We start from the raw sequence: 25,381 nt of genomic DNA on the forward strand, positions 1-25,381 counted from the left end.
ACAGCATGACAAACACAAAAATAGTATTCAGTACTGTTTAATTGAATACAATCTGACTTACATGCAAAACATTGGTGTATCATAATTTTACAAACTGTCAAATTTAAAGAAATCTCATAACAATAGCTTGTATGTGTGAGTTAAAACACTTTTAAAGAAATTTTTAATGCCGTCAAACAAACATTTTTTCACAAAGACATAAATTCGGTCAGCCATAATGAAAGCACTTTATCAAAGAGGCGTGATTCAGTGCGTGTTTTGCTTTGGCCATTCACTGAAAGACTTCCAAAGGAAGGGCAGAGAGATTTCTATGTCCATCTTTTTACTGCTCACTTTAATGTATGGTGCTGCATTCTGGGAAGTCGTTCTCATTAGGTCAACACTTTCATTAACTATACTGTAGATATGAGACTGCAAAATACTGGTAAGACCCTTGATATCATCATTTACACGCTCCACATTTAAAGCATTATAAGTCTCTTGAATCTTCAGTTTGGTGAGGTCTTTACACTCAGCCACAAATCTCTTTGCCTCCTCAAGATGTTGTTTTGAAGACTGCAAAACCTCTGCATGGATGGCATCAACTTGTGAAGCAATTTTCACATTTTCATCTTGTACGTAGGTGAGGAAATTCTCACCTTTTTCAGCAATCACCTGAGTGAGGTCATTAACTGACTTGTGAAGCAATTCAAACACCTTGCGCACAATAACGTTTAGCTGATCATATACAAATCTTATGGAAGCATTCAGATCATCCAAGAAGTTATTGCCATTAACAACAACATTGGTTCCAGGTATGGTGAACTGTGTTTCCCTGATGTATGTAGAAATCTTCTCCATGAGACTGGCAAACCTTTGGATTGCCCTGTTAGTGGCTCTTGATACAGACCGATGGGCTTGCTGGATCATCTCCAGGCTGGACAGCTTCTCTTCAGATCCAGGCACCGTAAACTTTGTGTCACTCAAAAACTGTCTGACTGCATCTAGCAAGGCCTTAATCTTGTCTTCACTCCATTTCAAGACTTGACTAACCTCACGAGCCAACCCGTCTATAACATTCTGCATTCTCATGGACATCAAGCTGTCAGAAGCCTTTCTGTACATGTCTTTTCCTTGATCCACAACATGACTGATTGAATTCTGCAGTGTGCTAAAAGACATGGGAGCCTCATGATAGGCTCTCTCTATGACATTGGAAACTGTGTTTTTAAGCTTTATTCCGCCCCGGTTGAGATCAAAGCCAAAGTGGGCTGTGTGATACTTGTTAATGAACACAAGCACAGCGTCGGTCATAGCAGGAATCCTGTCCTTGGTTCCTTCAATCAAATCATGGAAAAAGTCCCAATTCCACAACGTCTGTAAGATCAACTTCTGAGCGTTCCGAAGTGTTGCTTTGGCAATGAAAATATCAGTATCCTCTTCAGGAGTAGACTGAAGTTGAGAGAAGACATTTAGAGTAATAATGACAGTGTCAAGTTGCACTACATATAACATCAAGGTTTAAAAATTGTTTGCTTTTGACAAATACATGCAAATAAAAGAGCTTAAGCATGTCTTACCAGGTAGCGACTGAACAGTTTTCCATACAACTGTGTTGCAGACTTCCGCTGAAGATGCAATCCAAGGAAACCAGATGATGGGGAAGACATGGATGCAGTGATGCCATCTTTGCGGGAAGCGAAGCGGAAGATCACATCAAAAAATGTTCGGCTGGTGACATCAACATTAAGAGTGTGACGATACTCCCTTTAAAACAGAGAAACAGTTGTAAGTAATGGTATTTTCATGTGCATCTTTGGTTGACCCATTAGTGAGAACTCAGTCTTAAAAAACTTTCATTGACTCAGCCAGGGGGGTTTGGCTCTTCATCCTGAGAAAAAAAGTACAGTACATCCATCCGTCATCCTGATCAATCAAGGGCAGCCTACGACACCAACAAGTCCTCCAAGGATTTTTGTTAATTTTTTCCTCAGAGTAGCCAACAGCTCTACTAACCTGAATGTCTTGGCCAATAACTTCAACCCTAAGCCAAAAGGTCTCTGGTCTCCCATTTAAACTTGTCATTTCAAATATGTCATATCTTCATCTAATTATTCCAATTTTCTATCTCATAATATTGACTACCATGAGCATATATATATATATATATATATATATATATATATATATATATATATATATCAACTTTTAATTTATTAATTTTTTACTGGCAGACTTGACCTTCCATATATTGAATGAGGAAAATAATAAGATACATCCAGACTTCCAATATAATTAGAAATTGAAGAAGCACACAATATACTGAACACACTCACCTCAGGTTTCGTGCCAAAATATGTTGCCAGTCGACATCTACATCATTGTGAATCAATTTTCCCTTTGCATCTATATCGATTACTCCATTATCAAATCCAATGGTTGCACTGGCTGAGGGGACATAAGCAAAATTAAATATTATATGAAGATGCAATGTCATGGATATAGTAATTCACTAAATTGTCTTATCAAATAAAGCAATGTAGCGTGTGTGCCAGTCTTACCAGAGAAGTCGTATTCCAAAAAGATCATGGTAGAAACACAGAGGGAATTCAGTGAAGTTACAAGGTCAGAGTCCTTTTTTGACAGGTTGGCAGTTGTTGAGATATTATAAATAGGGGATATAACCTTCAGAGTGCCACTGAGGGCTCCAAAAGTTGGGATAAACACACTTAAAGGCAGATGTAGGAATATTTCAGGGATTTCAATTTTCTGCTCTGGGATGACAATGGTTGGGAGTTCAAAGTTTGAAATCTGGCTTGTGATTTCATTTAGGCTGATTGTGTGCTCTCCAATGGTAAAGGATTTTGGTAGTGTGAAAGATGAGACTGTGATTTCATATTGTGGCATATTGAATGAAAGGAATGACATTTTCTCCCGTATATGCTCTGTTGTAACATCATAACTGGGCACTGACATTATTGGCAAGCCAGGCAGCATGATTTCAAAGGCTGTGGTTGTGATCACCTTTGGGATATTAAGATTCTTAGGATCAACTGTAAAGGGTTCCACGTGCAAGTTGGTAAATGGCACATCAAATGCTGGAACTGAGATTACAGGGGGAAGTGTGAGATGATCAGGGACATCAAGGTTTTCAAATCGCATATCTATGTTCCTCAAGGACTGTGGAATTTCTTTTAACCAAGAAGGCACTGCAATGCTAAGCTCAGGGATGCTAATACTCATTGCGTTTTTAAATTGTTCAGATAGTATTGTATACTCCTGGCCATCCATTGTCTTTGTGTATACAATACTGGAAGAGATGTTAAGGAATTGTAAATTGTCCATATTTGTGACCTGATCAAACTTGAGCACATCCCAGAGGGTCTTCTGATATACAGGAAGCTTAACTGACTTCAAGAAAGCTAGGTGGCCTTCCACTGATTCAGTCAAGTCCATTCGTACTTCAGATTCATCATTGGACACAAGTAAATCACAACCATGGATAAGAGATGCCAACTGTTCCTTAGCACTCCAGGTGAACGACTGCTTTGCTGAGCTGATGGCAAGGTTAATGTTCTGAATGAGTTCAGCATGACCCAAACTACTTGGCTGACTTGCATCAATGTTCAATGTAGTCGTGAAGGTTGTTAAAGGAACAAAATCTAGTTCTCCTTTAATAATATGCTTTCCATTTGTGTTGAAAGATGCAATCTCGACATTGTTATTGCTTGTGTAGTCAACTGTTGCAAACAAACGTCGCAAGGTGACCTCGAGAGCCAAGTTCTTATTCAAGTCATACTGTAAGATGTTGTTGTTTGAGCTTCGTTTTTGTTTCTCTTGTTTTTCAATGTTTGAGTTTAAGGCAGTCTTGATTGTTGAACGCAGGCTATTGGCATTCAAGTAGAAACTCGCCTCATTTTCTATATCTCCAACAAAGTTATAACTGTCCATTATTGTTATGTCTGACTTTCCTTGGGTAGAGGTCTCCAGTGACACATAGGTGTCCAGTGCTTCCAGTGCCCAGTTCATACCAAGGTTTCCCTTGCCTACAGACTGAATCAGAGGAATGTTAAAAATGTATTTTATTTTTTTCTTGGAAGCAACATTTGGTTTGCTCTTGGTATTTCCAGTGAGCTCCTGATTTAATTCTAGATTGAGGAAGGGTAGATTGATTTTTGCAGTGTTGGCTACAGAAGCTTCCATGCTCCTTTTGGTGAGACTAACAGCGCATTCATGGTTTGCTTCCACATTGTTATGCTCCAGGGACACTGTGGTGGCCAATTTTATTCCTCTCTTTCTTGTCAAACTGGTGGTGCCATCAATTTTCCCATTGAAAAAGTCAAACACAGATGTTGAGGAAGCGCCGAACCGAGCAACAATGTCAGACTGGTTGTAAAGGCCAGCATTAGCATTTAAGGTAATCACAGTGGATTTGAAGGAGAAGTCACAAGTTATGTTACCCATGGCTGGGATCGCAATGTTGTTCTGAATGACTGGTAGTGTGAAAGTGGGCAGCTTTATTTCACTTAATGTTTCTGGAACATGGATGACAGGTAACTCCAAAGATGGTAGCACAAGGGTGTAGGATGGCACAGAGAAACCCAGTGCTGGAACCTTGAAGCTTGGTGTACTGACTTCCTTGGGAACAAAGTAGCTAAAGGCTGGCATCTCAGCCCTGAAAGCAGAGACCTCAATATTTAACATTGGTATTTTGTATCCGGGGACAGTGAAGATTCTAGGAGGCAGGCTAGAAGTGTCAATTTTGTGTTTAATATACTGTGACTTTGCTTGGTTGTATGAATCTTTTAGAAGTGCAACTACTTTGTCTCTATATTGTTCAAATTGAGCCTGGATGATGTTGGCATTGTCACTGATTACACTATAGATTGGCTCAAGGTGTAATTCAAAGCTGTGCGCATCAGGGTTTTTGTTGTAATGAAGCTTCAGGTTCATATCAAAGGACTGTTGAGGAGTGGTAAGAAGGGTTTTGAATCCAGCATGTTCCCACAGGGAGAAGTCTCTCACCTCAGGGGTTTTAATTTTAAGATAAGGTACTGTTATCTCTGGGATAGAGAGAGGAATAGTCAAAAAGTCCAGATTAGCCTCTCCGTTTGCCGATGAGTGAAAGAAGATGTCCATTTCATTGTTTTCTGCTGTAAAGTTGTGATTGTACTTGTACTGGTTGAATCTTGCCAAAGCAAACCAACAAGCACGCTGATTCTCAGAGTTTAGTTCAACACCATAATCCTGCTGAAGATCTACCTTACCAGTCAGTTTCAAGGGGAAGGAAATCTTTGAGTTTACTTTATTCTTTACATCGAGCACAATTTCGAATGGATGGATCATAAATTCCAGTGAGTTAGCCATGGATCCAGTCAGACTTCCAGCGAATTCAGCATCATGAGAAGCTGTCAGTGCAATTTTCAAGTCCCCAATATGAGCCTCTCCATTTAAAACCACAACACTCTTCTTGACAGATGGACCTTCAGTTTCACATCTTGCTTCAACAGTGATATGGCTTAAGATCACTGATTCAGCAGTCAGTGTTTGCCTCGATTTCAAGGCCTTACAGTCTGTTTCTCCCACAAAAGTTAACTTGGCAGTACTAAAATTGATGTTGAATTCTACATTGCTTTTGTGCGTACCCTCATCAGAATAGTCTTGAATGGACCACTTTCCATTACCAGTAGTTTCACTGGTCACAATAATTTGGCCAGATTCCATTGTGGCTGCTATATTTTGTTTCATTGATGCCTGACTTGAAGTTTCAATTAATGGGATGTCCAAGTTGTGGTCATAGGTTGTGTCTATGGCTGCAGAGATTCCACTCTTCAATGTAAGTGCCATACTGTTGACCAAGTCTGCTGTGTACATCTGGGTTGTAGCCTTGGTAGAAGTCTTAGCCGAAGCCTCAGCAGAGTTGCCAGTGAATGTCAAGGATCCTTCATGATCAATGGAGAAGGCCATATGAGTAGCTTTCACTGTTTCTGTGAATAGCAACTTCTTCATTCTAGGAGCTTCCACCTGTGCAGTGGCTTCAAAGGTATATTCAAGGGCCTCAATGGGTGATTTGGCATGAGAAGTAACAGTTGCTGTAAACTGTGGGTTTTTTGGTGTTGATGTTGAGTTCTCAATCTTCCCTGTAGTTACAAAAGTGTAGTGCGGGGAGTTCACTCTAAATTCACCATGGAGTTTGCCAAAGACTGGGATACAAATGTCACTGGGAACCTCAGGCAATTTGATCACTGGAATTGGAAGCATTGTAATTTCAAAGTCATTCAGATTTAATTTGGGGATGCTGATGGCTGGAAACTTTATTTCTGAAAGAGTTATTTCTGGGAAGGTGAGATCTGGTAGTTCAGATAGGTAGAGAACTTTTAGGTCACCAAAGATTTCCTCAGGATCAGGCGTTTGGATCTCAAATTCTTTGATGTCATCTATGATTGAAACTATTTTTGCTTTGATCTCATCAAAGTCTATGGTAAAGGCAGGAATTCTATAGGAGTTGAGGATGGTAAACTCCGGGACTGAAATTTGGGCCGGGATGTTGATCTCCTGCAGTTTGTTCAGGTTGATTGTAAATGTTGGAATGACAAGATCAGTGAGGGGAACCATAAAAGTGGGAACTTCAATCTCAGCTCTTTTCAGTGCAGCCAAAATTCTATCTACAGTTTGCTTCATCTGGCTGATGATCTCGTTGTCTGTCACCACTTTTTTGATCTTCTCTATTAGTCGGTTAAACTGTGCAGAAATGTAGGCTACCATATTGCTATAGGACTCACTTGCTCTTTGGAGGTAAATGTACATTTCATCTCTGATATCCATGTAAAGGATTCTTTGTCTAATGTCCTCAAGGATATCCTTCACTTTCAACTTGATGTCGTTGTAAAATGTAGTGTCAATCACATTTTTCAGTTTCTTCAGCGTGTCAGCCACCTTTGTGTTTTTGAGTCCGTCCAAGTAAGTGAAGATAGAATTTTGGATCTCTCTGAAAAATTCCCTAACTGCCTCAATTTTTTGCACAATCTCATATGTTTTGATCTGCTCATTGATATAGTTTGTTAGTTCAGCAATCTTCTTGTTGGTCTCATCAACAAATGCACTGTAGTCAAATTCCTTCATTGACTTAAGCATTGAAGAAATGTGCTCATTAAGGTCATCAATGCTTTTCTTAAAGTCAATAGCTTTGAGCTGGCTTGTCACATTATGCAGAAGTTGGATAATTTTATCATAAACAAATTCAAAGTTGATAGATTTCAGACCATCCACCATTGACTGCACAGTCTCGTCAATTTTGAACTCCTTGATGAGAATCACTACCTGATCCATTAAATCTTTAAATTTATCATCAAGATCATATTTTAGAAGTTGATCCCTGATGTAAAAATACACTGTATTGAGTTTTTGGGGTATTTCATATTCATCAATCCAGTTGACAATAACATCATTCATAGATTCCATCACTTCTGCTATTTCTGAGGACGGGATTTTATATGATAGCCGCTCAACATACATAGCCAAATCAACTGAGAGAAGATAATTCTTAACATCTTGGAAAAATATGCTGATGTCAAAGTTCTCAATGACCTGTTTCATTTCAGACAGTTTGTCTTTGATTTTTTCCAAGATTAAATACTTGGAATCAAGCTCTTGCAGCCATGCAGCACTGCTTTCTGTGAGCTTCTCTAAATCAATCTGTCTGATGATGTCCTCGATGGCATCAAGCGCTTTGACAAGTGACTGCTTGATTTCATACTTCTTATCAAAGGCCCAAACCTGTTTTTCAATCTCTGAAAGTACATTTGTTATCTTGTCGGCAAGGTGTCCTCCCTTGACATAGTCTTTGACTGTAAGGATGAGGTCTCTAAATTTGGTGGCAATGTCCATCACTGTATTTTCCAAGTTATTCCTCAAGTTGTTCATTGCAACCTCCAAGTCATCCATTGTTAAGGCAAATTCATTAATCACATAATCAAGTTTTGCTTTTACTTGATTAATTTTGTTCTCCAAGTCAATTTCTTCCATGAAGTCCTTCACTTGCATTGGTAGCTGATCTAACTTGCTTCTAAAGTTAATGATTAGCTGATTAATATCTAAATTGTCGATTAACTGTTGAAGTGATTCTAAGGCTTGTACCAGTGTGTTCTTGAGCTGCTTAAAAGCAGCAGGAAAGCTCTCAATGAATGGGATCTCAATGATATGACAGTCGCTGTTCTTGTCATACTTGAGGACACCAGACATACTGAATTCTTGTATTTCTGGTAGTGTTCTCTTGTATCTGTTGAATTTGCTGAAAATTTCTGTTAACATTACTCCTGAAAACTCAAATCCAATCTTCTCAGGATTATTGTAAGTACTGACGTCCTGGTTATAAGCATGGTTGTTCAGTTTAGATTTTACTTTCCACGTCAGAGATTGGTCACTTGGTGTCAGGAGACCATCAAATTTGTTGTCTAAATTAGTGGAAGATTCCCCACTTGGGAGCATATGTGTGGTTGACACCCGGCTGTCATGTGAGTAAGCAAGAGCTAGGGGCTCAGCTTTAACCAACAACTTGCTGTACAGCTGTCCAGTGTGCTTCCCGTCTAGGTTAATTTCTCCATCACTATTGACAAGTCCATCAACAGTGAGGCTGAAAGGTAGTGCCATAGTGCGAATGGTGCTGTCAAAACGTAGAGGCTCAGAATTTATTCGTGCTTCGCAGTTTGACGTGGAGGAAAGTCCAGCAAAATCAAGTTCACAGTTGTGACTGAGCTGGGCGTCCATTACATTTCCAGACATGCTGTATTTCATTGTACCAACCATATCGTCATAGTTGAGTTCATAGGTATTTTTAATGTTGTGTTCTTCTCCATAATCTCCCTTCATAGTTCCACTCAGATCCACTTTAATTGGCTCAAGCTTCATGTGGCCTTCATTGTTCAAACTGACATCATAAAACTTGAGGTCATTTGTCATATCAAATGACATAACAAATGGCTTTATATCAACCTTGGTGTCTTGCTTGTAATAAACGTCTTCACAGATGACATTGTTAGTCTTGGAGTGGAGGGCCAGGGTCCACAGAGTGAGCCTCAGTGTGTGGCTATTTTCTGTATTCATCTGCTTCAATGTTCCCATGGTGTTGCTAGTAAAGGTCAGAGCCCTTCGGTTCAGGACAACATTCATGTTGTTTCTTGTGGTTGCGTCGTATGCATGGCCCTTGAGGACACCATACAAAGAGGCTTCCGCATCTGTGATTTTACCCTCGATGCTCAGCTCTCCTCTGCTCTCCTCAGCCATCGCTTTGGTCGTGGAGGACAGGGTTGCTCCATTGTTGTCTATGGCACCATTAAAGACATTCTCCACTGTGACAGGGCTGCACTGAATGCTGTTAGTTCCACTTGTGGTCAGACCATTTCTGCCAACCATAACAGAAGCTTTGTGTAATCCACGATGACCAGTGTCAAAAATGAGGGAACCTTCAGAGTTTACCTCAAGTCCATTTGAATCCATGGATCCTGTTATAAGTGAGTATGCCCTATTTGTGTCATCATCAGCCTGTGACTCAATTCTGAGTATGACCATATCACTGGACACACCAAGCTCAACTTTGTTATTGAATGATTTATCCATGGCTGTTGCAACAGCATTGCACTTTAGGGTAAGTTGTGCATCTTTATACCTGAGCTCTGCCACATGCCTGAGGATGTCATTCTGGGCATTGGTTTTGGACACAATGTTTAACTCAGAGTTTGCGTAGACTCCATGGATTATGTTGTGAACTTGGATGAACGGTGAGTTGAATTGTAGGGTAGACTCTCCTCTTCCTTCTCTATCTAGTAGAAGGACGTTGTAGCTGTGGGTGTAGGAGGTATTGGTGTAGAATGAACCCATTTTAAGCAATCCATCCACTGTGCCATCTCCTGAGACTTCATCTGAATCTAGAGTGGAAGTTGACTGAGCAGAGTAGTAAAGGGAGGCTTGCAGACCTACTGGACTGGAGGCTTCAATCTTATAGTTAGCTCTTGCATGAACTTTGTTTGATACTCTGAACATTTCTGAGACACTGAAGCTTGTATCAATGAGGCTGTGGCTGAAGGAACTATTCAGAAGGTACTTGAGATTATCGTCAGCTCTTCCTGACAACATCCCAGTTCCTTGAAACAGATGAAAAGAAATAATACTGTTATTAGTATTTGTGCTTTATGTCAAAACATTAGTTGCTACACCTCATTAAAAGTTGAATTTAACAAAAAACACTATATTTTTGGAGTCTTAAAAACTGTCATTCTCTGAGTGAAATATAACGAATCCCTTGACATTATTCAACTATCAAGAATTTCTGTTTTAAGATGTTTACCTTCAAGTTTGTATGACAGTAGGTTGAACGGTGACTGGGCCATGGCCTTGTACTGTGCAATGTAGCTGGGGGCATCAACAGTGTTGTTGCCCCCAGTGACAGAACCTTCCCAGCTGTAGAAGTTGCTGTTGATCTTGGTGGAGGCTTCAGCCAGTCCAAGAAGAGGGACAGTGAAATCCAAAGAAGGCGGTATAGTAAATGAGGGTATTGGATAGTTTTTGGCAGGTATATACAGGCCTATCTGTGGTAAATCTATGAGAGGAATAGACAGAGCTGGAATGTTCAGTTCGTCTGTTTTTTTGCCCCCAAGTGGAAGAGGAAGTGAGATGGCCATCTTGTCCTTATTGAACTGGTATCGGAACAAGCTGTCACTGTTGAGGAAAAAAAAAATAATTTTAAACTTTGTCTGTGAAAAATATCAGCAAACTGTATAGGTATAGGGAATCAGAGGACAGCTAGTATGGTTGAACTGTTGATTTACAGTTTATGTCGAGCAATATTTGAAAGCAAACATTGTTAAACTCTATATTAAACACTTACGACTGCAGAAACAGTTTCTCTGGCAGGGTTGGCAAGGTGAGATCTGAGATGCTCCTCTTACTTCGGAGGTTTGCAAGGGCCGGGATTCTTGCTGTCAGTTTATCCAGCCATATATTACCTGCCTTCAGGGTGACATAAAGATAAAAAAAAATGACATGTTACTTCAAACAAATATTGTAAAGCTCAAAAGCATTCAGAGACTGCACACTTCTGCAAAGGCTGCACAATCCTCTGAATTACTGAATTAACCAACAGAAAAGTAGGTTTTAACCCACACCTGGATCTGGGTTCAAAATACACATAGTGATAAAGAATCATGATTATTTTTGTAAAGTAAAAATATGAATTTTGCTGTGTGCAAGAGTTAGACTTAATGAGTTATGGTCATGTTCCTGTAGCACCACATACAGTCAAAATTCCATAGTTGATGTTAAATGATGCACATATCATTTTAATTTGGAAAACAACTGCACAATATTTTCAAAAATTATGGCAGTTTATGCCATAGGCTTTTTAAGGATCATGTTATGGAAAAAAATCTTGAGTGAAAGGGTAACTGCTGTGTAAAAAAATAAGATAAACCCTTATGTGGCTGCAGAGGGAGGTGCATTAAGTCTGATAAATAAAAAGTAGATACATAACTCAAGTAATTTCACTTGAATGAGCATTGGTTGGGGCTGAAGACTTTAAGTTTAAAAATAAATAAATCTGGGGTTGTGAAGAAATGCTGCCAAACCGTCTTTTGTGTTAATAGGGTCTCTGAAGTTTGTTGGCCCCCGCCCTAAAATTTATTTTCAAAAGACAGAAACTCATAACTCATAAGTGTTGGATTCTCCTAACTCCTTTTGTCTTTGAAGAACTTTGTGAATAAATATCTGTCTGATTTTCTTTTGTCTTCTCATACATCAATAGTAACCAACAAAGCTGCAGCATGCAGAGCGTTGCAGCCACTGTTTACACAATGTTATCATTTATTAGTGTGGATTCTCACATCATTATTGTTATAGTTATTGTTCTTGGTATGGATGGCCCTTAAGGTAATAATGTTGAAGGTCAAAGCGTTACCTCAATTCCTTTGGTAACAATGTGACGCAGTTTCATATCAGTCTTTGCAACTCTCTGGTCCAGGATATGATCAAAGAGCTGTTGCAGCTCCCTGTGATGATCCTCTACATTTGGGATCAGTTTCTGGATTTCTGAATTCAGGTCCGATTTCAGTTCCAGTTCAACCTTGTCATTATCTATAAGGAGACAATCCAAATGCACACACAAATATACAAATGAGTGAATTTGCCCTTTATGTGGAAGAAGTGAGTGATGGCTGACAATTACCGTATTTGAGGGAAGCTTTCTGTTGGTAGGATGTCTCAGAGAGGTTGATGACTGTCTCTAGGTCCATGACCACATCTTCATCTTTCTTCAGGGTTGCAGTGACAGAGGCATCAGTTTTCAGAGAGGGAATGACCATCTGGAGTTGCAGCATGGCATCCTTCATCATGTCAAGTCTACATTTAAAACAAGGACATGTCGGTTAGTCAGAAATAGTGTCAAGAAAGCAGGCAGCACAGCTGAAACATCAGCGTTATCTATCATTAAGTAGGATTAAAGGTTTGTGTGTAGAACTATGCACCTTGTGCGTCCAACAAGAGTCAGCTGTGGGATGTTCCTGTTGGTGACATCAATGGTGATACCTCGCATCTTACTTCCTTTGGCATCACTGTCAGTTACAGCCAGCTTGATGCCTGCTTCCACATCATAGTTGGGAATGACAACCTCAGTGGTGAGAATGTTCTTGTTGCGGTTATATTTCAGAGACGCAGTGGCCTCTGTTGAATCGTCACCTAGTAACAGCAGAAATTTAACCCATTGGTCATTGGTCACGAGTGTCCATATCAATATCCTAGTGGTAATTTTAATGATAAGTCATTTTATTACATATATATTACTTTACATCGATTGGCTACTTTCTTAAAATTTGCTTTCTATTATATCTGCATAAGGTATGTCATCATCCTCCACCCCAACCTCCACAACCTCACTACATAAAGAACAGCCTGAAATGGCTCTCAGCGTTGGCACAGGATTTAAATTGTGAGGTGTGGTATTGTCCAATATGGATGTAATTCCTAAACAGGGCTGGCCCATTCACATTTAAACGTGCACAAACACACAAACATATTATCTTATTACAGTACCTTCTGCCTTCAGGGTTAGCTTCAGAGTCTCTACTTTATGACGACCCTTTTTACCCTCTTTGAGCGTTTCGTCAGTGATGGTGGCAGTGTACTCTGAAACTTCCCCTGTGGGCTGGATTTCAACCGCAAACCTGAGAAAACAGCACAGGTTTTATTAACTCTGGCTCGCTGGTTAAATCTTTAATCTGGTTAGTTCAAATAATAGAGTACTGCATTAGCAAATTAATTAAAATATTAACCCATTACAGTAACTATTTTAAAGCTATTAGCTATAGAAAGTACTTAATAAAAAAATGAAATCAAAAAGATTTCATCAATGGCTTTCAGGCTAGATTTGCTTATGTGTCTTCCTCCTACCTGGTTTCTCCAGTCAGCGGGTAATATGGGGCCTGGTCCAGGGAAGTAGCATTAGAGTAACGCACTATTGTGCAGAATTTCAGACCACTGAATAGAGGCTGGCAGTCAGTTGAGTCAGTCCGATCTTCCACCAGGGACGGCACTATTTTTGTTTGACCAGAAGAGACTGACAGCAGCTTGTTACTGTATTTCAAAAATAGAAAGGAGAGTTATGAAGCAGCGAGAAAGATCAGCACAGTATGACACTGGCAACCCCTGATTTGCTAAGTGTTTTGTTTAACATAAAGCAGGAGCCACCGACCTAACACTGAGCAACTGAGTGTTGGACTTAGGAGCGGGGATGGACAGTTTCATCTGGTTTCTGCTCATGGTGACCTTAGCTTTGAGGGAACTCTCGTGGTACATATTTGTGTGCATCTCCAGCCCAGCCTCCACATAGTCTGGAATGTGCACACCCATTTGGGTGATGAATTCTAGCCCAACTGAAGGCATGAAGGACAAGTCAGCCTGCAAGGAGAAGAACACCGCAGCAATTCCAAGGGAACATACACATAATCATTTTATTTGACATGTAAACTAAGAATAAGAGAAGCTCACTTACCTTTACATCAGCTTTGGAGTGAGTCAGACCTCCTTTGGCGCCAGGTGCAAATACACCAGCCAGTGAGAACTTCAGAGGGAAGCCAGAGGCAGTGGGTAGGGAAAAGGCATTCTCCATGAAGATGTAGTGGGCAAAGACTTCATTTTCAGTGCTAGATGTCAATGCAAAAAAGGCCTGTTGGAGAGAAAATTAGGTTGTATAAATATATCACTTACAGTCGGAAATCTCTTTAAACCATGGCTACTGAAATCATGGAAAAAATCAAATTGTGTCCTTTGTAAATGGCTATAAAATCAGGTCAAAATGAATACAAAAGATTGTCTAATCATTAACATTAATGTTAACTGCTTGATTTTAGCCAAGGTAGTGATGTCCCCTAGGGTCAGTTGTTCAGTCCATCACTTTGGTCGAGACGAGCATGTGGAAGGATTGCTGGGATATTTGTGTAGACATTTATGGTCTCCAGATGACTTTATGATGCCCTGAGTGACATCATCAGGTCACATTTGAGTTTGTTGAGTACTTTGGTTTATGAACAAATGCCTGCTAAACTCATGCTACTAATTAGCCAATGTTAGCATTCAAGATGTTGATCGCAGTTCACAGTTTGTGTTTAGCTCAATACACCACTGTGCCTAAGTACAGCATCGCAGAGATCCTAGCGTAGCTGCAGACTTTTAGTCCACTATATTGACTTGTGGCTTAGTCAGCTGGAATAACTTGACCAAAGTACTACCTAATCAGATGTGTTAGAAGAAGAACATCAGAGTTATGAGATTTCAGATAAGATTTCTTTCTTAAAATCTAAAAAAGAAAGTGTTGAAGATTGTGTATTGTCGATATGTGTGTGCCTTGTTTTAGTGATGTAGCCAATACAACAAAGGCTATTAAAAGGTTGTACTTTGGCAAAGCGCTGTGTGTTTTTTTCTCTTGCAAAATGCATGTCACAAAACAACAGATCTGACCTTGACAGGCAGTATTCTGATGAAAACGTGGTAGTACATGGACAGAGTCTCAACCATCTTTCTCATTTCGCTGGTCTTCATGTATCCTATTTCATTTCCCAGAAGTCGAAGATAGGCAATGGCTTCAGGGGCTGGAGAGAAACGCACGTCATCCATAAGCTTCTTGACATTGTTTGTGATATCTTTCAGAAGATCCTGTGGGACCTGGAGAGACATGACAAGAGCATGTTTTAGTTCCTAGCCATGTATGTGCAGGTGCAATTTGGAGAAGCAGGGTTTTAGTCATGTGGTAGCATAAACAAGCAGATTTTGTATGATGTGTCCAACAATAATTTTACCTGTCTCTTCATTCTGTCTCTTTTGGGGGTAATCCTGTCCAAAACCTCTCTGAGCATCTGGGCTTTATCACCTGCCCAGTACATAACTTTGGAGATGGAGTCTGGGAAGAAACCCTTTTCTCCAAAGAGAGCATCAATAGTTGGTTCAAATCCTGTTCCCTCAACACCGACCTTGAAGGGGGAGATTTTGAATGTTTAAAAATCTTTTAAAATTGAATTTGTGTGGAATAACAAATATGTTATGAAAAACGTACCTCAAAGATGTCATAGTTGTAGTCAAAAACCTTTAGTGTGGTCTCCAGCATCACTTCCTTAGGTAAGGTGTTTGTGGCATCGAAGATGATGTTGCTCTGTACTGAGCCCAAGGGAGAGTCTGTTTTGTAGTTGTGTGACATGCCATCAAATACCTTGTTTGTGGGTGATACCTGGTCTTTCAAGGCCAATTCAATGTAGTCCCTGAGTCTTTAGTAAGGAGAATAAAGATAATGTTAGTATGATGACACAGTGCCAAAACAAATATATTTCTATTTTCACTCTCAAATTATAAAGAGGTTGTAGGAAACAGGTTTTTGTCCTCTCATTTCCCATGCCCCCTCTCACATTGTCTTTACTCATTCTACATGCTAACTTTGGCTCAATTTGATTCACTAATAGTTAAGGTAAATATTATACTAAAGAGCGTATTTCTGATTGATTTCATTGATTTGAACTTGGAGGGAGATGAAACCCACACGCTAACATTTTATCAACTTGGCAAAATTGTCTAACTGACCTCTAGTTATTTTTCACCTAATAAATGTACGACCAATATTCACTCTACTTTTGTGACTCTTTAGCTGCTAGTTATTGGAATTTTTTCATCAGCTTCTCATCAGCTAGCTAGCCACTAGCTTTGTCTTTCTGTGGTTTGGTGGGTAGCATACAATATTTCCCTTGTATGTCATAATTGTCTATTATTTAAAAAAATACATTTGAATGTACTTAGACAAGAAAGTAAAATGAACCTCTTTTTGGGGACTATAAACTACACATTTATTGCATAGCTAGCTGCGAGTTGTATGAATTTCTTTCACCAGCTAGGTAAGCTGCTAGCTCTGTCTGTCTGCAGTTTGATGGGTAGCATATATTATATTTATATGTCATCAATTTCTATCATTTTATTACAAAAATATACATTTAAGTGTGCTAAGACAAAAAAGAAAAATGTACCTCTATTCGGCGACTAAACTACGTATTTACTGTAGAGCTAAATAACTAGCTAATATTAGCTATAGCTGACAAATTCCTCACTCGTGCATTTGTGGCTTGTCTGAGTTACGGATGTTCTTCAGGTGGGACACCACAAAGCTCTTGAGCTGTTCGTCCCTCATGTTGTCCAAGTTGTTGACAATGTCTCTAACCAGGGCTTGGTCTGTGTTCTTCATCAGAATCAGGTAGGCTGCTACACGTTTCTCAACAGGGCTCTGAGCATCCTGGTACACCTCCAGGAGAACCTCTCTGACCTGTGGTCGACCAAACCATGAATTACTGCTTTGGTTGGTTGTTAGTGAATTTCTTAAAAAGTCAATTCAATCCCACAACATATGCTATCGTAATTAGCATTCTGTAAGTAATTGTACCTCATCATTAATGTCCATCAACCTAAAGGCCTGTATAGCTGCCTTTTGGTTTGATAATGGAATGTCTGTTTTCTTAGCACACCGCAAGATAGAGGAAATCAGACTGGGGCTGACAGCTTGGATGGCTTGACCCATGACACCAACAACCTGGAGATGAGAAAAAAGGGTTAATTTGGGGCACTGCACCCCTGAGCCAGATTCCCTGACTCATTACAGAATCCAGAAATACAGTAACTGATGCTTGAATGGATATCAGTACCCTCAGTATGAGGAAGGACCTCTCTTCAGGGTCAGTGGGAAACTCAGGGTCAGTATCAACGATTTCTCCTGAGCAGTCATTCAAGAGTGTTTCCATGAACTCTGACACATCTCTGACCACTGGAGTAACCTCTCCTTTATGGAACCTGTGGACCAGAGACAGCGAAGACATAATGAGAATCTCGGCTTTGGGTTAACATTGTATTAAAATAACATTACTGCTATTTTGTATTGTATTAGTGATGTTTGTTTCCCTCTAGTGGTCACCTGTAGAAGTTACCAATTGGCCAAAATAGGATATGAAAGGTTTTTTGTAATGTAAAAATGTAACTTCTACATTTTAAATATATAACAATAAACATATAGTAATCTTTAAAGACAGAAATGCGTCTTAACTGTTTTTTGTGGATTATTATATTATGTTAATTTTCATTCTCTCTCTCTCTCTCTCTCTACATATATATATATATATAAGTCAATATATTTCCTCATAGGGATTGCTTTTACATACATTTACCTTATTATTTGACACTAATATCAACATCCAACATTGTAACATATGACAGACACCAAGGAATGGTCCCCATTAAATACCTATTTTACTTACTTCTTGACTGTGTTGGCTAGAGCATACATGATTGCCTTGCTCTGTTTATACTGAGCCATGCTGAGCATATCTCGAACACGTGCAACATCAGGGTTACCCTGCAGACTCAGCCCATAGACCAGAGCATCAACCTCTAGTGAGACCCCATCAATGGTCCAGATTGTCTGGAGGATGGCGCTGGTGCACTCCGGGGTTCCACACTGGAACAGGGCCTGCCAGGTGAGCCATCCTGACACATCCAACATCTCAGTGACTGCCTGGCTCAGGGTTTCGTTCCTCAGAACACGCATGTTAGACACCAGCTTGTGGAAAAGGCTGGTCCTCTTTTGACCCTGATCTGTGCCCGCCAAAGCCACAAGGTCGCTCAGGGTGCTCAGAACTGTGTCCTTCGTCTGGACTGGAGCTTTATCATCAGGGTCTTCAAAGTGGAGTTGCTTGCTCTGGCTGAGGTCCGCATCTGTGTACACACATATTTAGCAGGGATTTTCCCAATAAGTGATGTGAACTACACATCAGGCACAGCAGACACTTAAAAAGATCACTCACCAAATACTCTGTTGTTGATCCTTTTGGAGCTTTGAAAGCTGAGCTCCTGGGTCACCACCGATGATATTCCATTGTCCCTGCAAGGTGGATCAGAAGGTGATGCAAAAGGCAGAACAGTGCACTATACACAGACAGAAATGTGCACTCAGGTGATGACTTACTCATTGGAAAAGGGCAAGTAGATGTGTTTTTCTGTGCACATGGCTGTCGTGATGTGCTTTCCCTTGTTATCAAACTGGTAGTTGCAGTCTTGAGTGCTTGTGATCAGCTTTGACATGGGTTGATGCTGGAAACAAAAATTCCTCAATGTTAATTTTGCAGGGGTGTAGCACAAACTTCTGTACGTAGCCATTCTCAATATATTCCTTTATTTGTCCCACAATGGGGAAATTCCAAGGGGCCCCACCCCAACTCCATAGCTGTAGTACCCCCCCCCGGTCAGATGCCCCTGATTTGTGTTAATGTTTATGTTGTTTACTTTCAAGTCACAAGAAGAATGACCAGACTTAATTACTTAATTTTATTTAAATGTTTCTTTATACAGAAAGTTTAGACTGAAATAGGAAAATATTTTTAAATAATGTTGACTGATATTAGTATATATTATTGTATATACAATGATTGGCCAGACAGGCAGAGCCAGTTATTTTCCATTTCCCATAGACTCTTAATGCAACATCAGTGGGGGTTTCTATCTTAATGTAACAGCAGTGTAATAGTTGACTGACTAACTTTATTGCCACTATGCAGTTAGGAACTTGCCTTAGTGAAGGACCGACAGGTCAACATTCAACAGAACATAGTAATATAGGAATCAAACAAAATACACAAAATATCAGAAACAGAAAAGCTAAAAACTAAAGCAGAAGAAAGAGTCAAATGACCTTAATAATGTTAAAATACCACAAATAATTTAAAAGGAAACCACAAGCTTAAAACCAAATGTAGCCGACCATAACGTGCTAAGGGTTACCATTCAAGAGGCGAACAGCCTCTATATGCAACAGAGGTGTCTATACCTCCTCACAGAGGACATCTCTTCAAAGAGGATAATTAATAATCCCTAACAATGTTCACTTTATAAACTGAAGAGAGGAATTTAGTTTAGAGAGTAAACAGTCATTCTAATGCTCTGGTTCTAAAACTGTGGTACAAGTACGATGGGTGGTACACAAGTTTTCTCTAGTGGTACCCGGAGGAATCTCAGCTTTTTCTTTTATGACATATATTAATTAAAAAACATAATAGGAATAAAGAACTTCCAAATTTGGAATGAAAATAAACTGAGATTGCTTAAATGTCATTTAAAATATGTTTTTTCTTTCCTGTAATATTTTTGTTATGCCTGCCACATAATCACTGCCCTAATGCATTTGTTTCAGCAGTAGTAATGCTTCCAAAATAAACTGATAAAGAAAGTCAACACACTTTGACAGCTGGACCTAAAAAAACTGGACCACAGCACCCATTGAAATCTTCTGACCTTCCACAGGAAGTATAATCACATTAAGATTTTGTAAACATTGCTTTCCCATTTAAGGTTTTATAGTGTCAAGAACTGAAACTCTTGTACTTTCAAATGGTTCCCTGGCACTTTCAAGGGGTTGTTTTCCACCTTTTGTTTCTCCTGAAGACTATGATTATTATATTATAACCCTAACCCTAACCCATCCACTTTGTCTTGGAATTCTTATCAAAGGCCCCTTTGTTATGAGCAGGCCTCATATTTTACGTATATACAATATACACATTTTACAATAAAATGGTATTAGGCAGGATTTACCCAGTCAGAGGCTACAGAGGCAGGCAATAATGTCTCACCAGTTTTTGCAGCAGGGCCAGGGGGCTGTTGGCTAGTTCCCTGCTGTTGAACTGGTCGCACAGGGACAGATCTCTGGACAGTGTCACATCTGTGGCGATATCCTTCCTCATATTCACCTTGTAGTCTGTTAAACACTGGCCGTGCACTGTGCTCTGAAAAAGAAAAAAAAACAGCAAACGAGGGATTTAGTTCACAAATATTATCTTTAAATAACATAAGACAAAGCCACATGCAAATGCATTTATAGAAAGACCTTTACCAGGACTTTAACTTCTCATAGGCGATCACCTTTACGTTTACATATTTTTTTTACTTTTATCTCCATGTTACTTTTATTTTAGTAAAACTTATTTACAGTGAGTACCGCTACTTGAGTAACTATTCTCTTTCTCTTTCCATCCCTGTTTATTTTTGGCCAAAGTCACTTTGGGTTGTGAGATGATACTAACCATGAGGCTGTTCTGATCTTTATCCATGACAGGCACCATGAGTGCTGAAATGATTCCTCTCTTGATGTTGAGGATGTTGACCGGCTCGTCCGTCTCGGGGTAAAGCTGGACACTGGTGACTTCCTCCACAGTGAACTTCAGAGGGTTCCTGGATGAAGAAAAAACATATCACTTATAGTAATAGTTTGCAGTGAACCGTCGTGTAAAGACTGAAGGTGAAATTGCAGATTGTAATCAATGGTTGCAATGGGAGGGCTATTTCTTAGCTGGGAGGAGCATTGTGTTGCCCTGGACAGCCAGTCTAGCTGTTTCCCCATTTCCAGACAAACAGCTAACAGCAACCCGCCCTATAGGGCCTCAGGCTGAGGTTGAACTTGTATAGAGTTTAAAGGTCCAGTGTTTAACATTGAGGAGGATCTATTGTCAGAAATGGAATATAATATTAATAGGTATGTTTTCATTAGTGTATAATCACCTGAAAATAAGAATTGTTTTGTTACAGTGGTTAAAATGAGATGTCTTTATGGCCATCCATGTCCACCATGTTGAACCACTATGTTTGTACAGTAACCCAGAATGGACAAGCCAAACAGGCTCTTTTGCAACCATTATAGTTTCACTATGCTAAGTGGCTCCAACTTTACCACTAGATGCCACTAAATCCTACACACTAGTCCTTTAAAGGAAGTCTGACACTTTTGAGAATACGCTTATTCACTTTCCTATAGGGACTTGGATGATACGATGGTTACCATACTCATGTCCACTCAACAATGAGGCTTCAGCCAGCTGCTGGTTAGCTTAGCTTAGCATAAAAACTGGAAATGGGGGGGAAACAGCTAGCTTGGTTGTCTAAAGATAACAATTTACCAGTACTTCTAAAACTCACTAATGAATAAATCTTGTTTGTTTAATCCATACAAATAGCATTACAAACAACTCGTTAGTTATGTGTGGGACTATTTCTTGTCCTGGGTGCATGTGGATTCCTGGAGTCTCCATTGGTTATGTGGCAAATTAACAATGAGAACATGAAGTTTTAGAGGTGCAGATGAGAGTATTTTGTTACCTTTGGACAGAGTTAGCTGTTTCCAGACTTTGGAACAGCTAACAGCAACCTGCCCTATAGGGCCTCAGGCTGAGATTAAACTTGTACGGCATTTAAAGTTCGCTTATGCCATTTTGTTTCGTCAAGTTTCAACATGGACAGAGAAATCTAGCTTTTTTTTTCGTCTTAACTGACAAAAGAGACGTCATGTTATTGCATGTGTTTTGTGTATGTTTTGCACTGACTTCTCCATAGCCGCCTGGAAGGCCTCAGAGCCGGGGGCCTGCCTGTAGACTGGCTTGCCCTGCGGATCAATGACAGACACCTCGCTGAGAGCGCACTCCCTGGTGTGCATGATGAATCTGCACGTCTGAGGGACTTCGATCTCGACCTAAAAGGTATGTGACAGCAGACATGGTCGGGGGGAGCTCAGATAAGAACATTCTGTTATCAAGTGAACTGAAAGTGGGACACATGAACGGTCATGTACCTGACAGGAGACTTTAGGGCCGTTCCTCAGGTTGGCAGTGCCCACCACACCATTTCTGCTCTCTGTGGTGTACTGGTACACATATTTCTTATAGGCCTTGAATCTGGATGCCACTGCAAGAAGATAATGGTATCATAGGGTTATAGTGATTCCTTTATGTCCACCGCTCTGATCAAATAATTTCATGTTCCTAAATTAAACCTATTGGATTGTTCTGTTCCTCCTGTATTATAAGTTCACAGTTAAGGTTCCACATCATCACTTGGCAGCAGACCCTTGGACCTAGCCAGCAGCTAAATGTTCCCAAAACAGTGAACAACAGCTATTGTACTGGATCAGCATGGAACAAGAGTCCATCAGCTCCTGCTGCTATCTCCAGAAAACAGGTCATGTGTTTGCTAGTTTAGCACAGCCACCATCGATCTGTTAGCAGGTCAATGTGTCTGTTTGCAACAACATACCACCCCTCTATCTACCCTATGCACATACACACTCCAGGGGCATACACTGCGGAGCCCCTCACAGGAACTGACAAAGTCCAGAGTTTCTGGAATCACATCAGTTTGTGTTATGCATCATTCTTTTTTTTAACCCAAATAGTACTAATGAAAACAACCCATTTACAATCTCTAGAAAATGATTTTGAAGGTTGCATGGTTTTGTTGATTAAGTAACATTTAATGTGAATGTGAGTGATGAGTACATGGCAACTTACACAGACATGTTGGAGTTTGTTCATTATTGTCATTGCCGTCTTCTGAAAAACGAAACAGAGTGAGGGATCATAGGTTAATAGACATTATTGATGAGAATTTCAATTGGAAAGATACACAGCAGAATTGGGTGTGTTTTATTTTTCTCTTACTGATTGAATGCCAATTGATACTTTTTAAAAACATACACTGAATTTCTAAATGTTGAACTGCTGGTCAATAAAAACATGTTTGATCAAATATCTTTTCTTTTAGTACATGTTTACACACTATGTCTGCTTTTTTAACCAGGACTATGTACTATACTGTATGTTAGGACAGTAGTAAACATTAAGATTAAAGACACGTCAAAAGCATTGGTGTAAATGTGTAAATAAAATGAATGAGGGCTGAATTCCATGTGCAGTTTCAGGGTCCTGGTTTTGTGCATTTTGGTGTCCTCAAGGTGATTATAGTTAACTAAAACTAAACTAAATGTGGTTGTTAAAAAACATTTTTGACTTTAGAAAATAATAAAAACTCTCTGAAGCAATGCTGTGTACTTATAAAACAAACTGAAATACAATAAAAATATACAGGAAATGTCTTTAGTTTTAGTTTTTGTCCATTTGAGATGGGAACTAGGATGTGTGTGAATGACTGTGAGTAAATGTGTTTGCACTGTAATATCTATTCTGAACCTCTTAAATCATTCCCCTGAAAAATACCCCCCTTATAATATTTTTAAAAAATAGTCATGAAACTAATAAAAACTAAACTAATACTAAACATTTATAAAAGTGAAATTGAAATAAGCAAGCCATCTCTGAAAACAAATTAAACTGAATAGAAAACAGAAAGGAAAAACAAAATCAAAATAAAAACGTATAAAATATACCAAACTAAAATAACTGTCTGTCACAGGGTCAAAGCTTACTGAGGCATTAGAATAGAACATTCTTAAGGTTATTAGTAATACCTGTACTTTAAATCAAAGTATCTGCTGAGAGACAGGCCTGTATACAGCGGCTTCCTCACAAAATCATTTATTAAAAAGCTTGTAAGATGGTGTACAACAGACTCCTACTTACGAGCCAACGTGTAGCTGCTCAGCAGCAGTAACAGACACAGCTTGCTGTAACCCATCATGGGCTGAAGAAAAGGGCTTCCTTTGTGTTCCGCCCTCTCAGTCTTGACTAATACAGCAAGACCTCTACCTAGATCTTTTATAAAGTCCCTCTTCCCTGTCCCTCTAAAACCCAGCCCCGCAGAGTACCAGAGGTCTACAGACACAGCACGCTTCCAAAGTCCAAACCCTAGCACCAAGGGTTATCGTGGGCTAAATAGCGGTTTCTGAGTGGGGATTTCAGTCTCCAGGCCTCAGATACTGGACTTATGTTGCTGTCATCTGTACTTTAATACTCAATTTAGATTCATATTTTTGTGGTACTGAAATAATCAACTTTATAAGTTGGTCAATAGCTGGTGGAATATTAGATTCACTGAAGTTTTAAATAGACTGACGAGTGAACCGAAACCAGTTTTAAAAAACACCTCAGTACTTTATTGCTTGAAGTCAAAATGTCCTCTGTTGGCATCAGACGCTGCATTCAGTCCCAGTGTGGCCGTGCTGTTCTGGGATGTATATACCAATCTTATCAATAAACCAAATCCCTACACTGTGTCTCCTGATAAATTGTTTTCTAAAGATTACATTCTGAAGCCACAGGGGTTAAAGGTCAGCTGCCTGTCAATCAAAAGGCAAAACAGGATTGGAAATTTACCTCTCTCTCTCTCTCTCTCTCTCTCTCTCTCTCACCCCAACTGGTTGAGGCAGACGACCACACACCTAGAGCCAAAGGATCTGTTCTAGGTTTCTGCCTTTTAACAGGCAGTTTTTCCTTGCCCTTGTCGCCAAGGTCTTGCTCATGGTGGTACTGTTGGGTCTCTGTAAATAATGTTATAAGGAGTTCAGTCTAGACCTGCTCTATTTGAAAAGTGTCCTGAGATAACTTCTGTTATGAATTGGCACTATACAAATAAATTTAATTGAATTGAATTGAAATTGATAATCGAGGGTTTTTCCTTTCTGTCCAGGATCCACTCCAATGCTTGTTGCATCTGTGTTTGTCTCACTGTGTGGACACTGGGACAAAAGAACTTGAATTAGGTCATAGTAATTTGCTTAGACACATTCTCACAGTCACTCTTTTTGGTCTGTATCCTACACAAACTAGAAATGAATCTTAGATCAAGAAAAGAAAATATTTGTTTACATTCATGTGCACACTTCCGAATTAGGCTGACCTTCTTGTCGTCATGGTTTTGGGTTATTATTATTTCCTGTTTCATTTTGTAATTCTCGTCCTATTGTGTCTTGTTTGGCTTCACTTGCTGTCTTTGTCGGTCTTCCCTCCAGTTTTGATTGTCTGTCCTGTCCTGATTATGTTCACCTGTGTCTCATTATCTTTCCTCGCCTGTGTGTTCAGTCTCTTGTTTCAGTGTCAGTCCATCCTGGTTACTTTGAACCTGT

At 39.6% G+C, this 25,381-nt stretch overlaps 1 protein-coding gene across 1 annotated transcript; it reads right to left on the reverse strand.

Annotated features, from left to right (window-relative positions):
- Positions 1–21: 21 nt before the first annotated feature.
- On the reverse strand, positions 22–24,048 carry apoba (apolipoprotein Ba). Its single transcript, XM_051396241.1, has 28 exons — positions 23,940–24,048; positions 22,872–22,913; positions 22,157–22,269; positions 21,912–22,057; positions 20,619–20,766; positions 20,169–20,321; positions 18,509–18,633; positions 18,348–18,424; positions 17,802–18,258; positions 17,196–17,340; positions 16,937–17,083; positions 16,608–16,819; positions 15,572–15,779; positions 15,318–15,488; positions 14,980–15,183; positions 14,015–14,188; positions 13,715–13,920; positions 13,414–13,596; positions 13,057–13,187; positions 12,492–12,702; positions 12,194–12,366; positions 11,927–12,102; positions 10,862–10,983; positions 10,322–10,692; positions 2,541–10,118; positions 2,316–2,427; positions 1,560–1,746; positions 22–1,431 (listed from the first exon to the last, which is right to left on the reverse strand). Exons 1-28 carry the CDS (start codon positions 23,995–23,997, stop codon positions 247–249), a joined length of 13,215 nt encoding a protein of 4,404 aa, XP_051252201.1. The 5' UTR covers positions 23,998–24,048; the 3' UTR covers positions 22–246.
- Between the last annotated feature and the right edge of the window lie 1,333 nt (positions 24,049–25,381).

This window comes from Dicentrarchus labrax, unplaced genomic scaffold (assembly GCF_905237075.1).
Source record: "Dicentrarchus labrax unplaced genomic scaffold, dlabrax2021, whole genome shotgun sequence".
Lineage (NCBI taxonomy): Eukaryota > Metazoa > Chordata > Actinopteri > Moronidae > Dicentrarchus > Dicentrarchus labrax.

Coding starts and splice junctions, on each gene's coding strand:
- apoba (XM_051396241.1), bottom strand. CDS start 23,997: ATGATGGGTTACAGCAAGCTGTGTCTGTTACTGCTGCTGAGCAGCTAC. Junction 18,259..18,347: donor GATCAACAACAGAGTATTTG/GTGAGTGATCTT, acceptor GTGTGTACACAG/ATGCGGACCTCAGCCAGAGC. Junction 10,984..11,926: donor TTGTTACCAAAGGAATTGAG/GTAACGCTTTGA, acceptor GTCACCCTGAAG/GCAGGTAATATATGGCTGGA.